The 15,652-nt window shown below is 41.1% G+C and overlaps 1 protein-coding gene across 1 annotated transcript in view; it reads right to left on the bottom strand.

Annotated features, from left to right (window-relative positions):
• Nucleotides 1-15,652, bottom strand: part of PLEKHH2 (pleckstrin homology, MyTH4 and FERM domain containing H2) — a 263,489-nt gene that overhangs the window by 70,287 nt on the left and 177,550 nt on the right. Inside the window, exons 8-11 of the mRNA XM_082249839.1 lie at nucleotides 12,904-13,838; nucleotides 8,601-8,673; nucleotides 5,900-5,994; nucleotides 2,803-2,944 (exon numbers count right to left, since the gene is read on the bottom strand). Of these exons, the coding sequence (XP_082105965.1) occupies nucleotides 2,803-2,944; nucleotides 5,900-5,994; nucleotides 8,601-8,673; nucleotides 12,904-13,838 (1,245 nt within the window). The remainder of the gene's footprint in view (nucleotides 1-2,802; nucleotides 2,945-5,899; nucleotides 5,995-8,600; nucleotides 8,674-12,903; nucleotides 13,839-15,652) is intronic.

The raw sequence follows: 15,652 nt of genomic DNA, 5'->3' as shown, positions 1-15,652 counted from the left end.
GGGGAAAAAGGGGGTCAAGGTATAGGTCCAACTTCAAATTCAACTCTACCCATAAATTGTAATCACCTGCTACCTTCTTATAAGTTTCAGAGACTGAAATTAACAAAATGTTTCTTAATATGACACAAAAGTTATACAAAAAAAGCACACAATTGTTGGTTCCCTGAATACCAATTGAATATCAACCAGAATCCTGCCTGCATGTAGCTTGCATATTCTGCCTGTGCTTACGTGGGTTTTCTTTGGTACTCCGGTTTTCTCCTACACTCAAAAGAGTTCTTTCGGAAGGTGAACCTCTACCCCAGCCTCAGCTCTTTTGGAAGCTGAACCTCTACCCCAGCCTCAGCACTCTTTAAAGGCAAACCTTGGCCACAACCTCAGCTGTCTTGAAAGGTGAATATACACCCCGGCCTCAACACTCTTCAAAAGTGAACCTCTGCCGGATCCTCGGCTCTCTTGGATACTAAAACAGGTTCTTCTTAAAAGCTGCCACAACTTCACGTGTCTTGAAAGGTGAACCTCTGCCCCAGCCTCAACTCTCTTGGAAGGTGAACCTCCACCTCAGCCCCGGGCTCACTTGGAAGATAAACCTCCACCCCAGCCTTAGCTCTCTTGAAAGGTGAACCTTTGGCCCAGCCTCAGCATTCTTGGAAGGTGAAATTCCACCCCAGCCTTAAGACTCTTCAAAGGTGAACCTCGGCCCCAGCTTCAGCTCTTCTGGAAGGTGAACCTTTACCCCAGCCTCAGCTGCAACCTCTACCTCAGCCTCAGCTCTCTTGGAAGGTGAACCTCTGCCCCAGACTCAGCTCTCTTAGAAGATGAATCTCCACCACAGCCTTAGCTCTCTTGGAAGGTGAACCTCTGCCCCGGACTCAGCTCTCTTAAAAGATGAATCTCCACCACAGCCTTAGCTCTCTTCAAAGGTGAACCTCAGCCCCAGCCTTAGCATTCTTGGAAGGTGAACTTCCACTCCAGCCTCAAAGATCTTGAAATGTGAACCTCTGTTCCAGCCTCAGCTCTTTTGCATACTAAAACAGGTTTTTCTCAAAAGCTGCCACATATTTGACTTTATCCATCTTGCCTTCAACTCTAATAAGTTTCCAGTCTCTTTTTTTTAAAAAAAGCTATGCCAAAACAAGAGCAATCATGATGTGCATTGACCATATTTTATTAATCTGACTTGAAAGAAGTTAAGTGTGGCTGGTTGCTAGGGATTACTGTACTTTGCACCCTAATTTTTCCTAAATAAATACGTTTATGAGTCTGTATTTAGATCCATATAGTACTTTTGTCTCAGCAGGTGATCGTCCAGCGTTCCCCTTTATATGATGAAAACCGTATACACACACACTAACAAACACTACATAAATACACGTATTAACAGTCACACTGCCTTGAAAATAACTTGTTATAGTTATCTGTTATTTCTATTACTTTTGCTTAATATTCAAAATGTTTCCAGCTGCTTTCAGTATACACAGCTCAAAAACACCAGAAAACATCTGCTCCTAATGTTGGAACTGAGTAACTAAGTTCTATTTGTTCCAAGGTTCCCCTAATTATTAGGCCCATATGTACTGAGCATGCAGCTGCAGGCTAATGTGTCTCTGTATCACATGACTTTACAGCAGAGACCACATTATGTAACTACATAGCACTGGGTACCGAAACTGAACCTACCTACAGCTGCTGTGTGGGATAATATTTATTTGCTAAGCTATTTTTTTTAAAGTATAGTTCTACTGTTGCAGCCAGATTGAGAAACCCCCCACTATAGGTTTGGTAAGCGTTCCCATTAAAATACCAAAAACCATAAAAAATTCTTACCTTTTTTAGTTGTTTCTTTAGAGCAGATTGATATGCAGTACTCTACAAACAGCTTGTATTGTTCAGAATAACTTGCATTATTCAGGGAAACTTTAGCGACATATTGGATTACAAGTGCATTAACCGTGCAACGCAGAATCCAAGACTTGGTATCCTTAACCCTTTGTTAGTACATACACTGCACATATCTAGTTTACAACTGATAATAGGATTTGGCAGCACAGTAATGGAAGGGTTAGTTATCTACACTGTACATAAATTCCCAGGTTCCTTCTTAGTTCTTGCCTTCTACCTAAAGTAAAGTAGGATTTTTTAGTTTTGGAATTTTCAGAAAAAAACATTTAAAAATGTAAGTAAATATGTTTTCAAAACAATTGTAAAGGGTATTTTCTTTATTGAAATAATAAACATGTTATACTTATCTGGGTCCCCCCACCCATTGGAGCTTGTGGCTCCTCCTCTGCTATAGGAAGCTGCTTCCTTTAGTGGCATACCTGTGGGCTAGTTCCTCAGAGAGAGAGGCTTTCCACTGATGACACTAGTTTTGGTGACCTTGGAGTCCCCAAGAGATTCCCTTAATTTGCAGGGATTTCCTCCCTCTTCCTGTTTTGGCTATAGGGCAGGAAGTGAATGTAAATCTCCCCACTGGGACAAAGAGGGCAAAAAAAACCTTACAGGGGTTATAAACTTCCCTTGCTCTATCCGAAATGAAAACATTTTGCCTATAGTTCTTTAAATGTAATGGTGGAGACTCCACTAATGGCTTCACTTGCTAATAGCAGGGTGCAGATCGTAGATGGAACCAAGCTTTCAACCAGGGCAACTGTTCCAAATTTTCTTAATGAGCACCATGGAATTTTAGGGCTCCTGAAGGAAAGCTGACCTGATATGCAGTCACCTGGAGGTCCCTGCTATAATATTCCAAGGAATTTTGTCAGGTTCTACCAGACTTCAGGCTGATTTTACCGTGCTTACCTCTCTTCAGAGCACGCGGACTTCCAGCCTCACTCTGATTGCGGCAATCTGACTCAGATGTCCGAGAACTGGAGCAGGAATTGATTTCTTCCTCAGATCCTGAAGAATCTTCCAAAGGACTAGTGCTTATCTGGGTTGCTTTCTGTGTATTAACAAAAATATAATAACCATCTGAAGTCTTACATATTTCAATCTGTTTTCTTTTTTTCTTGGATGTTCCTCAAAATACCCTTTTCTCTGGGTGAAAATGTTGATTTCTAACCTCACATAGACATGGCCTGGGCTGGTGTAGCTATGTAACAGCCACACCCCTAATATCAAGTGTCTCTACTGGCTTGTACTGCAGAGAAGGAAAGTGGGCATGTCTGACCAGCTCTATTACTAAGTGCTGATAGCTGAGAGCACTGGGTCTAAAGCAGGCATGTCCAACCTGCGGCCCGAGGGCCGCATGCAGCCCGGAACCGCAGGCAATGCGGCCCACTGCCCCCTGACAATTTTTTTTGCTGGGGAGGAAGGAAATCGGGTCGGGGGCACGGTCACAGCAGCTTCCAACTGTAGGCAGAGGCTGCCTCGGAGGGGGGGGGGGGGGGGTCGAGCATGTGCAGTGTTTCTGACTCCTACCAACATGACCCCTTCAAATCACTGAAGTGGTGATGGTGGTTAGAGTGGTCCTTTATTATCTCTCAGAAGAAGTAAACCTCTGTATACTGATTCAATTTCATTTCATCATCCTCTAGTTGTGTTAAATTAGTGCGGGGGCATGGCGGCGCGGGAAGGGCGTGGTGACATTTTATTACTTATATACCTTAACTATAGTATATATTTTATATGCGACCTGAGACAATTTCTCTACATTCAATGTGGCCCAGAGAAGCCAAAAGGTTGGACACCCATGGTCTAAAGCCTCATACACACTACTAGCATTTTTTTGAACAAAGAAAAACCGACACCTCAGGTCGGAGCTGCTGTACTAACAATCCAATGTTTTCTGACAGGGAGATAGCCCCCCCTGCCAGAACACTCTGGTCACCGCTCTCAGCCATTGGCTGAGCACTGATCGAGACCAGGTCGATAGACCTTTTTCGGTCATGCCCCTACTACAGAAGCTGCCGCACACACAGGCCAAATGTTGGCCGGTTTCTATTGAACTGGCCGATGCCACCCGACATTCAGCCCACGTGTACTAGGCTTTAAGCTGGCCATAAATGGATTTAATTTTCTCTATAACCTGCTGAATCTGCCACAATTTGGGGTGGGTGGATGGGCCTGCTGGCTCAACAAACTTTGATCTGAAGATCAAAGGAGTCAGGTGGATTTTTTTTGGCTAAACAGTGACTGCAGTCACTGTTCAGGTATTCTGATGGCATCAAATGTCAGAAAATTAGAGCCAGCAGGGGAGATTTATCCATCTGTTCTGTTTAACATGGACAGTGGAATCTGTTAGATTTCTTTGCGTATAAGACTAGCTTAACTCTGATGGGTACTGGACTGCACTGTCATATTTAAACCCCCTTCACAACTTTTATACTAAAAATATAAAGGTAAACTATGAAAATGTGGGTTGTTCATACCAGTGTTAATTTAGTCGACTAAAACCGACTAAAACGTTTTCGTCGACTAAATTAACACAATTTCAGTCGACTAAAATACGACTAAAACGAAAACAATTCAGATGACTAAAATACGACTAAAACTAAAATGGCATTTTAGTCTTAAGACTAAAATACGACTAAAACTAAAATGGCATTTTAGTCATAAGACTATAACTAAAACTAAATAAAAAATTGACATCATCAAAATGAACACTCCTCTGCTGGCTATTTCTATATCGGCAACACAATTCCATCCAGAGCATGTAATAATAGCACATTAAAGTTTAAACATGTATTGCATCGCCGCATACGCATAAGTAAGGGGCATCTACTAAGCTGCTGAAAACTAAACAATTAAGAAAAAGGCTTTTCTTATATTTTTCCCTAATATTTAATGTTGGTAATATATTCAGGTAATATGTGCAATGACATTACAGCCAATGGAGTTTACAGCAGTGTTAATTTCGTCAGTTGAAAAATGCCGGTGACGAAAGCGGTGACGAAAACGAGACGCAAAGTATAGCACATTTTCGTCAAATGACAACTATGACGAAAATCAAATCCGTTTTCGTTAACGAACGAAAACTAAATGAGAATGTGAGGCAGGGATGTTTACCCAACTTCCGGTTTTCACGGAGCTCCGCCTGTGTGGCGTCTGGCATGGCGTGTCCCGTGACGTCCGACGTGTGGTGGACTACTACAAGTGAGTCGACTCGAGACCAGTCACCTGACCTCACCAGAGCACTGCAGCTGCAGCACTACAGCCAGACGCGCCAGGCCCGACTCATCACACGGCACTGGCATCCGGCCACCACCACATCCAGAGCAGAGCACCCACTGTGAGTTAACAGCCAGGCCAAATATTACTGCCTCCCTGAGTCCCCTCAGACCACTCACCAGTCACCACTGGCATCCGATTCCGCCATCCATCCAGGACTGTGTGCATGCATATAGGCAGCTGAGGCCTGCCCGGCCCATCCTGTTCAACAACTTCAGTTCAGAGTCAGAGCAGAGACTACCCTTAAACCTAAGACCCCCATCCAGCACTGTGTGCACTCACTGCACTGACTGCAGGCAGCAGCATTACAGGCCTCCTCTCTGACCTGATCATCACCATTTAGATGACTAAAATGAGTTTTAGTCGACTAAAATGTAGGACGTTTTAGTCAACTAAAATGTAGGACGTTTTAGTCAAATAAAATGTAAGAGGTTTTAGGCGACTAAAATGTACTGGAGTTTTAGTCGACTAAATACAACTAAAACTAAAACACTTGCAAAAGACTAAAATGGGACTAAAACTAAAATGCCATTTTAGTCCTAAGACTAAAACTAAATTGAAATTTGCTGCCAAAATTAACACTGGTTCATACAATGTCTATTGTAAGACATGGTGGCATGCCCATTTCTTTGACATCATTTGGGCGTAAATCCTCTGGTACAGTAAGGCCATAAGGCATGTATTACCTGGTTATCTGACTATAGGAATAGAAGTTTGTAACCCATACCCCTTTTAATGTGGTATAGACAGGAGAAGTCATGTTCTTGTATATCAGAGAGGTGTAGACACCAGATGTTGAACACGATGTCATTGTTGTGCCAACTAAAGAAAAGTAAAAGAAACGTAATAAAATAAAAAAGTAATATTAATTAAATATCAAATAAACAAAAAACAATTCACCTTTCAAGAATGTTACTTCAATAAAGATGTTAATATTCATGGCTCTGCTTACCAACCAAAATACAATAACTACTACTTCTATTTACACAAATGTGAGTTAACTTATTGCCATATGATTTAAAAATGTCATAGAAAATAAACGATGGTTGTAAATGCAGGAAAGTTCAAGCAGTTATAGAAACATGTACAGTATTCCTGGAATGTCTGAGCATGCACATTTAATGGTGGTGGAAGGGGGAGCACCCCAGAAATCTCTAGTGCTGGGTTAAAGAATAACTCCACTTTTTTTGAGAAAAAAAACAATCACTTCTATGATCAAATGTATATTTCTGTACACATATATGCCGCCTCTCGTGGGCTTTAAAACCAATCGGCCGCATATATACGGCATATACAGCATATGGCATAAATACGGCCCAGCATATTAACAAATGTGTATCGGTGAGCTCCCGATGCATACTTTCGAGCGGGAGCTTTCCGATCATGTGACCGCTGTGACAGTCAATCACAGTGGTCACATAATCCGAATGGCTGCTGCCACCTCTCGAAATATAAATCCTCTTAAAGGGCCAGGAGGCGGCAGCGGGAAGGGGTTAACAAACTTTGTTACAGATTCCTTCCAGTTTCTGATCTGAAGAAAAACTGTTATGGCCCCTTTCACACAGGCGGACCGTTCAGATCCGTCTGTCAGTTTTTTAGGCGGATCTGAATGGATGCCCCATGCATCTCTATGGGGCATCGGATGTCAGCGAAGACATGTCCGCTGACATCCGATCCGATCCTATCGGTCAAATCCGTACGGATGGAAAGCCTATTTTCCATTCCTCTGGCAGATCAGATGGGATCGGCTGAGAACGGACAGGCGGTCTGTTCTCATCTGATTCCCCCATAGAGGACAGCGGGGACCTGAAAGATCCGTCTCCACACACAGAGCAGAGACGGAGCTGCCATCCGCCTGCTCAGCGGGGGTTCGGCGGATCGATCCCCCGCTGAGAAAAACGAAGTCCGCCGACGGAGTGGACAGTGTGAAAGGGGCCTTATTTTTCTATGCCTTTTGGATAGTGATTTTGATTGGGAGTGACCTTTTCATTATTGATCAGCTGATGCACTTGCAGTGCTCTAATTAGGAAAGCTGCAAGGTCTGCAGCTCTTTAGAAGTAATTGACCCTTTAGGAGCAAATGGAAATGTTGTTTCAGAGGATGCCTAAAATCTGAATTGTATATTAGCCAGACTTCTGGGAAAATCAGTGAGCCAATCACATAGCTAGGAAATTGCATTGTGTACAGAACGCCTTAAGTTTGCCATATTGCATACAATTTTATAGAAAATTACAGCTCTGCAGAATGAAAAAGGAAAGGTTATTTTTAATAACATTGAGCTACAATATGTCTTGTGTCGCAGTTATAAATGCTATATATTTTATTTATTTTTTTATTTGCTATATTTTTTCCTTTTAAAAGTGGAGTCACCCTTTAAACCAAATTATAGAAGGAAAAGATGGATTTTTTCTTTTAAAAATAGCATGTTATACCTACCTTCTCTGTGCAGTGGTATTGCACAGAGCAGCCCAGATTCTTATTTTCTCGGGTCTCTCACCGGCGCTCCTGGCCCCTCCTGCCTGCCCCCACAGCAAGCAGCTTGCTACGGAGACGCGGCTCTGCCTGACCCCCTCTCTCCTCTTATTGGCTCACTGACTTTGACTGACGTAAGCCAATGGCGCCCTGCCAATTAGGAGGGAGAGTCCCGGACCGCCGATACTCTCGTGCAACATCGCTGGATCGAGATGGGCTTCTGCACACAGAAGGTTTTTTTTATCTTAATGCATAGAATGCATTAGGATAAAAAAAACCTTCTGATTTTAGAACCACTTTAAGTACCCACCAAACAATACAAATATTTAAAACCTTTTCATTGTTTTTGTATAATAAAAATGACAAAAACATGAACTGCTCATTTCAAATACACCATCAATGCCATATACTGTATCTTATATGCCAAGCTTGTAGAGCGCTTTGTGAAAATGTAAAATTTTGTAATACAAGCTGTATCATACACTTGATTAATTTTATATGTAATACAGAGATAGCAGATGGTTAGTGCAGATATATGGTATTAGGGTGTATTTTAAATGAACAGCTCATGTTCTTGTGTTTTTATTATCGTTTGTAACCTTTTTAATACCTAATAAAAATTATAACATTTTAAATATTTCTATTCTTTGGTTGCTCTTTCTTACATAATTAGATTTTTTGCTATTTGAATATGGTACCTAGAATTATGACCTACTCACATTACTTTCAAACACTAAAGTGTTGGCTTAAAGCATATTTAAATCAAGGACAAGGTCATCCAGTGCCCAGGGCAAGGATGCCAAACTGCACCCCCCCCATTCTCCTAGGGTTAGGGTCAAGGCGCCCCCCCATCCCTGCAATAAACCATTGCACCCAGGGCAACTGTCCCTCCTGCCCACCCCTTGTCCCGGCCCTGGATGCAACCATTGTGTTAGTAGTGAATGAAAACATCTTACTTTTGCTGTTAGGATCCACTGAGACTTCGGACATCCTCATCCCAGTTTTAGCTATAGCATATATACGATTCTCCTACAGGTAAATTCTACAGTTATTAACTGACATTTAGGTATATAAATACATACAGGATTTTATAAAATAAAACAGAATAACAACTAGAGTATTTTTAACACCACACTATCCAAATTAGAGTGTAAAATGGGACATGGTCAAAAGCTACTGTAGGATTGTACATTAAAGTGCAACTCCAGACAAACTTTTTTTTCAATATTTTTAAAAAAGAACAGGGAAGGGTTGAAACTTCTGTCTTAGAAAAACAACAAAAAGTGAGAAGAAATGTTCCTAAAGTGAGGACAAATGTATTCTTTGACAGGTGTGATTAGGTGTCCCCATTTAAAGATTGCCCCTCTATTGTTCTTCCATTGAAAACTGTTGTAAAGGTTTCTCACCTTTCCCATTGCAGCAACAGCGCTTCCTCTGTCTCTTGCGGCTACAGACAATTCTGTGTGTTATCTGAAGTGTTGTGGCTGCTTCACATTACGGGGGTTGATTTACTAAAACTGTAGAGTGCAAAATCTGGTGCAGCTCTGCATAGAAACCAACCAGCTTCCAGGTTTTTTTTTTTTTGTCAAAGCCTAAATGAACAAGCTGAAGTTCAAAGCGGATTGGCTACCATTTACAGCTGCACCAGATTTTGCACCAGTTCTAGTAAATCGACCCCTTACACGTCACAGGACAGTATCCATCATTTAAACTCAAGCATGGCGTTCATCATTGGTTTAGCATTGAATTATTATGCTGCCTGAACTTCTAAAGTTCTATATGTCTACTGGTTTGGTTGCACCTCAGCCTAAGCTAGGGTGATGTGAGACCCCAGCTTGGTCTTCACATTACCCCAACCTGGTCTGTTCTGCATCCACAGCTCAATAATTGCTGCACCCATAGCCTGGTCAACACTGCACCCTCAGCCTCAGCTTCTCCCAAGGCTCAACCACTTCTTCACAGCACCTGAAACCACCATTGGTCTCCAGCTGCCATGCAGCAGTCACAGCCACAGAGGAACCGTCTCTGCAATTGGAGATTTTACTGTATCATAAGTCAGTATCTCTGCAGCACCATCTCCGCACCCATGACTTCTAGCCTCTCTTCTGCTTCCAACTTCCCAGTACCTTGTGCTCTTCTGACACTCTAGTTCCTCGCAGCTTGCCTACCTCTCTGTCTGTATTTGTTGAGTGACTTGAGGATAGTCCACAGCTAAGCCCAAACCCCTGTGAGGAGGTCACTGGTGGAATACCACCAGCTACCTCTTAGATTCACTTTCAGAGAATGCAGTCTCATGGAGGAGGTTGGTACTCACCTTAGTTTGTGACAACTGTAATATTTTAGATTTCTGCTCACTTTCTGACAGACAGTAAGAGTGGATAGAAAGTGAGAGTGAATCTACTCGGAATGGAAAGAGTAATAAAAAACAAAAATTCGAACATTTCCTACTCTACTACTAATCTAGAAAAAAGTTTTTTTGGCTGAAGTTCCAGTTTATATTTCCAAACATAATTTTGCAGATGCATAGACGCACACAGGAGTGGATTCCAGGTACAATATATCATTTGAAAAAAGTCAAGAAGAGTTCCTAATAGACTCGATATATAAATGCTATATCATTTATGTACTGTATTTAAAGCAAATAATATTTATATATAAAAGATGAAAATGATATAAAAGAGAAAAGTTGGAATAATAATTTCCAAAATCCTTTATTTGCTCTTATAACTCATGGGCAGATCAATACATAAGATCTGTTATTAAATATGGTAAATTTCTATACGAAAAACAATTCACACAGCTGCAGAGAGCAGTATACCGTCATGAAAGAGCCTATTTCTGCACCTGGAAATAAAAAGGGTTTGTGTATAGCTATGTATACAAATCAATGACAGGCTAACAGATGCGGTGGCAGTACACACATCTAATCAGTTACATGCATTACATATCTAAAGTTAAAGAGACAAAAAGTGATAGAAAATCCAAAAGTTTAGAGTTGTCACCAGAACAGGAAATAAGGGAAAATCTTCCAGCAAATAATAGGGATTTCCCTTCACCTAGAGGAGATTGCCTTTCATTTCCTTTTGTATCTCTATTAAAGGAAGTAAAGGGATATCTCTCCAGTGGAAAAGTGAAGTCAAAATTAAAAGACAAGATTTTTAAATATTCTCAACTATATCCAAAGTTAAAAACTACATTTTGGCTGCAGATGCATTATGAAGAATTTGACAAATAGTATGATCTAGCGCCAGGACAATCTAAGGCTGTAAAAAAAGCTATTTTCGGAGTATAATTGCTTCTAATTGACTGTAAAAGGATACAGCAACAAGATAGGAACAGATAAAAAATCAGGGCAAGAATACTCTAAGTATATACCCTAATATACTATATGATAATATATGTTTTGTTACAGACAACATTCTTAGGTGATATATATCATTTTAGTGTATATACTTAGAGTATTCTTATTTTTTATCTGTTCTTATTATGAAGAATTATCCAAGGAAGACCACTAGTTTGTTTTATTTTATTTCCATTTGAGTCTGCCGCACTGTGCTTACAAATTAATACAACGATCAAATGTTTTTGCTCTAACACCCATAAAAAAAAATCTGTATTATTATTATTTACAATATTACCTGCGTGAAAGTTCAACTCTACCCATACGTATTAGAAAAAGTAGTTACTATTTTACCAGGTTTTATTTTCATCCTGTGATTACATTGGGGAGATTTTTTTTCACTTCCTGTCATTGACACCCATATAAAATATGGGAGGACCAGTTGTTACTGAAGCCAGGTGGCATAGACAGCAATAAAAACATTGTCAGAAACTTGTACCCTAACTCTACTAACAACATGTTTTTGGATTGTATCCCTGTTGGAGGGATGTCTTATTATTTTTGTCCTTAAAGAGAGGCTCTAACCCAGGGGTGCTCAACTTATTAAAGAGCAGGGGCCACTTAAGTGATTTGGTACCAAGTCGCGGTCCATGATGAAATATGGGGTTTTACTGTTCCCAAGCCGCAAATGTAAATAAGCCCCTTCTGTCCTGAGCCCCCTATAAGGCTGCTTTCACACTGATGCACTGCTGTTTAACCGTGCCATGGGTGCAGCGCAGTGCACCTGCTGCTTTCCTGCTGCTTAGCTGAACTGAGCCATAGACTTCTATTACATCTTGCGGGTGTGGTGCCCTTTCTGAAAGCACACTTAAGCCCCGTACACACGCTACGAATTTCCGCCGACCGGTCGTCCGTCTTTTGTCCAGAGTCCGTGTCCATTGGTTGGAATGTGCTCTAGACTGCACATGAATTTTCCCGTACGACAGAATTCTACATCAGAAGTGATGTCATGTGTTGGATTGCTTTCTATGTGTTCTTTCATCTCTGAGCATGCCCAGTCTTGCTCATAAGATTTTTCCCTGTCTAAATCTGTACTAATGAGACTAAAATCGGACGTGTGTTGACGGAGGACAAAAATTTTAATGCCTGCACATCAGGATTTTGTCAGCCGAAAAAGTCGGAGTCGGCTGTCGAAAAGCACCATACTAACAATCCGAAAATCGGCAGATCGGTCGTCGGACGTAATTTCCCTTCCGAATTTCTTATCGTGTGTACGGGCCTTAAAACTCCTGCGGATCAATGTGAAAGCAGCCTAATAACCCTTTTTTAATAAGTGCCAATATGCCTTTTGCAAAAGTGTAGTGTATGTGATGTTTAATACTCATTTAATACCTTTTCCTATTCCTGCTTCTGCTGGCATCACTCTCCAGGCTGAAAGAAACGTCCCAGGGGAAGTATGGTATCACTCTGCCTGGGACAGGAGCCAACGCTTATGCAGCTCCTGCTCTCTCCGCTGCCGGCACAGGCCACATGCACTCGGATGTTCTGGGATGGTGGGTCAGAAACCTGTTGATTGTGATCTGGACTTGCCAACCAGAGCATGGGCATCCCTGGTTTGAGGTTACAGGTCACATCAATGGGCTCTGAGGGTAACATGTGGCCCACGGGCCACAGGTTGAGCACTCGGGCTCTAATACTTCCCTGCTTCATACAAAACTAAAACAAGAGGTTTTTGTTAGAATAAGGTTTGAATGATTAGTTATGCTTCCTATATTTGCTCAGCACTAGCCTTATCCATATCTCCTCAATGCATCAATAATGAATGTTACCTGAATTAATGTCTGCTAAATTGCTGATCATCTCTAAACAACAGAATATACTGTAATAATACTGAAGAAAAGGAAAATATGTAATTTTACCCAAGAAGGAAAGCGATGCAGTGGGGGAGTTGGAGGTTTGGAAGAAGTTATCTTTTCCGGAGAACTTGAGATCTGGTTTGCAGTGTGAATTTCTTGTACATCATATGAAAAAAGACTATCGCTATATCCCATGTCCATCTTTTGCAAAATGTTTTCAGCTTGCTCATCCACCAAATCAATGTCAGTTTCCTGTGGCCTGTAAGGCTTCACCATACTTATGGCATTTCTATCCTTACCGAACATCCTGTCTGAACTCATTTGTGGCTGGCTAAGATGTTTCTTGGCCATAGCTATACTCAAGCTTAAGATGTTGGGAGTTCGTTGTTTGGGTGATGGCAGGTTGGTTGCCTGTTCCTTTGAGCTGGTACACTGAGGTCCAAATGTTGCAGAGTCTGACACTTTTGATGAAAAGTTTGTTGTAAAAATGGGACTGGAGGCACTGGTTTCACCATTTGAAAATGTACAGTCTGAGCCTTCATGCTGAAGCTTAGAACTTAGGTCATCAGAAGAGCTGTCCAATTTTGACCGTTGACTTGCAAAGACAAAATATTTTTTGCCACTTAAGGTAATGCTCTTCTGCAGTCCTTTTTGCAAAGAATATATCTGTACCAGGTCGCTGCTAGGGGATGTCATGCATTCGTCTGCAGAGTTACTTTCCTCTGAGGCTGTTAGATACATCTCACTGCCCAGTTTACTGTTCTGGTTGCCTTCTTCAGAGGTCTGGCTTGACAGTGTGGATATGCATCGTGCACCATTATGAGATTTCTTGATGTCTTCTTCAGAACTCCAGTCACTTACAGTTATACTAGGGATGTCTGAACTGGTCCTCCTCTTGCCCAATCTTTCCATAGAGATGATACTTTGCATCATGGGTGCTGGTAAAGCGTCTCCATCCTGCCACTGTGAACTGGAGATCTTCTCTTTCGTACAGTGATCTGCAGATATAAATTAACTTTAACCAGACAAGACTGAGTTCAATGCAGGTTTGATAATATTTATGCACATTTTAATGAAGACCAAGAAGGTAGGGACTCTTTCTCAGTGGTGGATGTTGTCCTAAATCTGGCCATTAACCAGTGGAATTTCTGATCATTTTTGTTTTTGGAATGTTCATTTGATTTTCTAAAGGTTACTGGGGTTTTCTCAAATGAACGGAATTCTAACTGTAAATTTGTTTTTTGTTCTGGTAAAATTGTACATACTGTAATGAAACATGTTTAATACTTCTAGATTGTAAGCTCTAACGAGCGGGGCCCTCTAATTCCTCCTGTATTGAATTGTATTGTAACTGTATTTTCTTCCCTCACATTGTAAAGCGCTACGCAAACTGTTGCCGCTATATAAATCCTGTATAATAATAATAATAGTAATAATAATATCTGTGGTTCTTTTCAAATAGCAGGTCTGGATGAAATTTTAAGGGCTTTTGAACAAAATTAGTTGACTCAATGATAACAAGAATCTTTTGATGAATGTTTTTTCTATGAAAGTTTGAACGAAAATCGAAACGTGTATGGCCAGCGTAAGACTTAAATTACAGCAATAGGGTGTTTAACACTAAGGTAAACTTGTAAATGATGCATGGAACTTGGAGAAAGAGACAACTGAATGGCCATTCTGGAGATTCCAGCATATAAACTCATGGAGGTCTATAGTTAGGTCCCACTATGATAGCTTAGTTTCTTTTTGGATATTGAATATAGATTTCAAGTGTGAATATAGATTTCAAGTAGTTGTAAACCCTTATATAGATTTCAAGTGGTTGTAAACCCTTAGCTATATCCAATGAAGTGACTGGCCTCAGGTGATACACAGAGATTAAACAAATTCTCAGTTGTACCTCTTAAACTGCAGTCTTCTCTTCTCAATTCTTCTCAAAATGTATAGCTTGTCTGAGCTGTCAGAAAAAAAGGGGGTGAAGAGCTGAAGTAACACTCTGCAGAGTTCAGTGAGGAGAGCTCTGGGAGTGGATTGGAGGGAAGGGGCACACCCCCTTCACACAGCACACAGGAACAGAGCTGAGGCTGTCAATCACAGTCTGTGTTCTGGAGCTGATGCCCCTGTCACCTTTTTCTCTTTTGGCATCAGGAAAACTTGTCAGAAGTGATTCATGCTGATAGCAGAGGAAGGAAGCAGCAGACAGAAATGACATTTCGTGCTCTCATTTAAGACAAGTACACACTATAGAGCACATATGTCAAACACAAGGCCGAGGGCTGAATCCAGCCCACTGGGCCTTGTCATTCCATCCCGTTTTGCAACCAGATTGTGGCAAAACTCCTTCTGTGTTTACAAGGGACAGCTTTGCTTTCAGCGGCTTCCGGATGTAACAGATCCCTCATGGCAGGGACAGCTCCCCAGAATCTGAGAGCAAGAACGATCTCCCTGCAATGCAGCGCCACCTACATAAATAAATACAGTGGTGATCAAAAGTTTGGCCACCCCAGGTAAAAATTTGTATTAATGTGCATAAAGAAGCCAAGGAAAGATGGAAAAATCTCCAAAAGGCATCAAATTACAGATTAGACATTCTTATAAGATGTCAACAAAAGTTAGATTTTATTTCCATCATTTACACTTTCAAAATAACAGAAAAAAAATGGTGTCTGCAAAAGTTTGGGCACCCTGCAGAGTTAATATCTTGTACTGCCCCCTTTGGCAAGTATCACAGCTTGTAAACGCTTTTTGTAGCCAGCCAAAAGTCTTTCAATTCTTGTTTGAGGTATCTTTGCCCTTTCTTCCTTACAAA

The sequence above is a fragment of the Pelophylax lessonae genome, assembly GCF_965119305.1.
Source record: "Pelophylax lessonae genome assembly, chromosome: 3".
NCBI lineage: Eukaryota > Metazoa > Chordata > Amphibia > Anura > Ranidae > Pelophylax > Pelophylax lessonae.
Note: the sequence above shows the minus strand (reverse complement) of the source record. Positions and strands in the feature narration are given on the sequence as shown.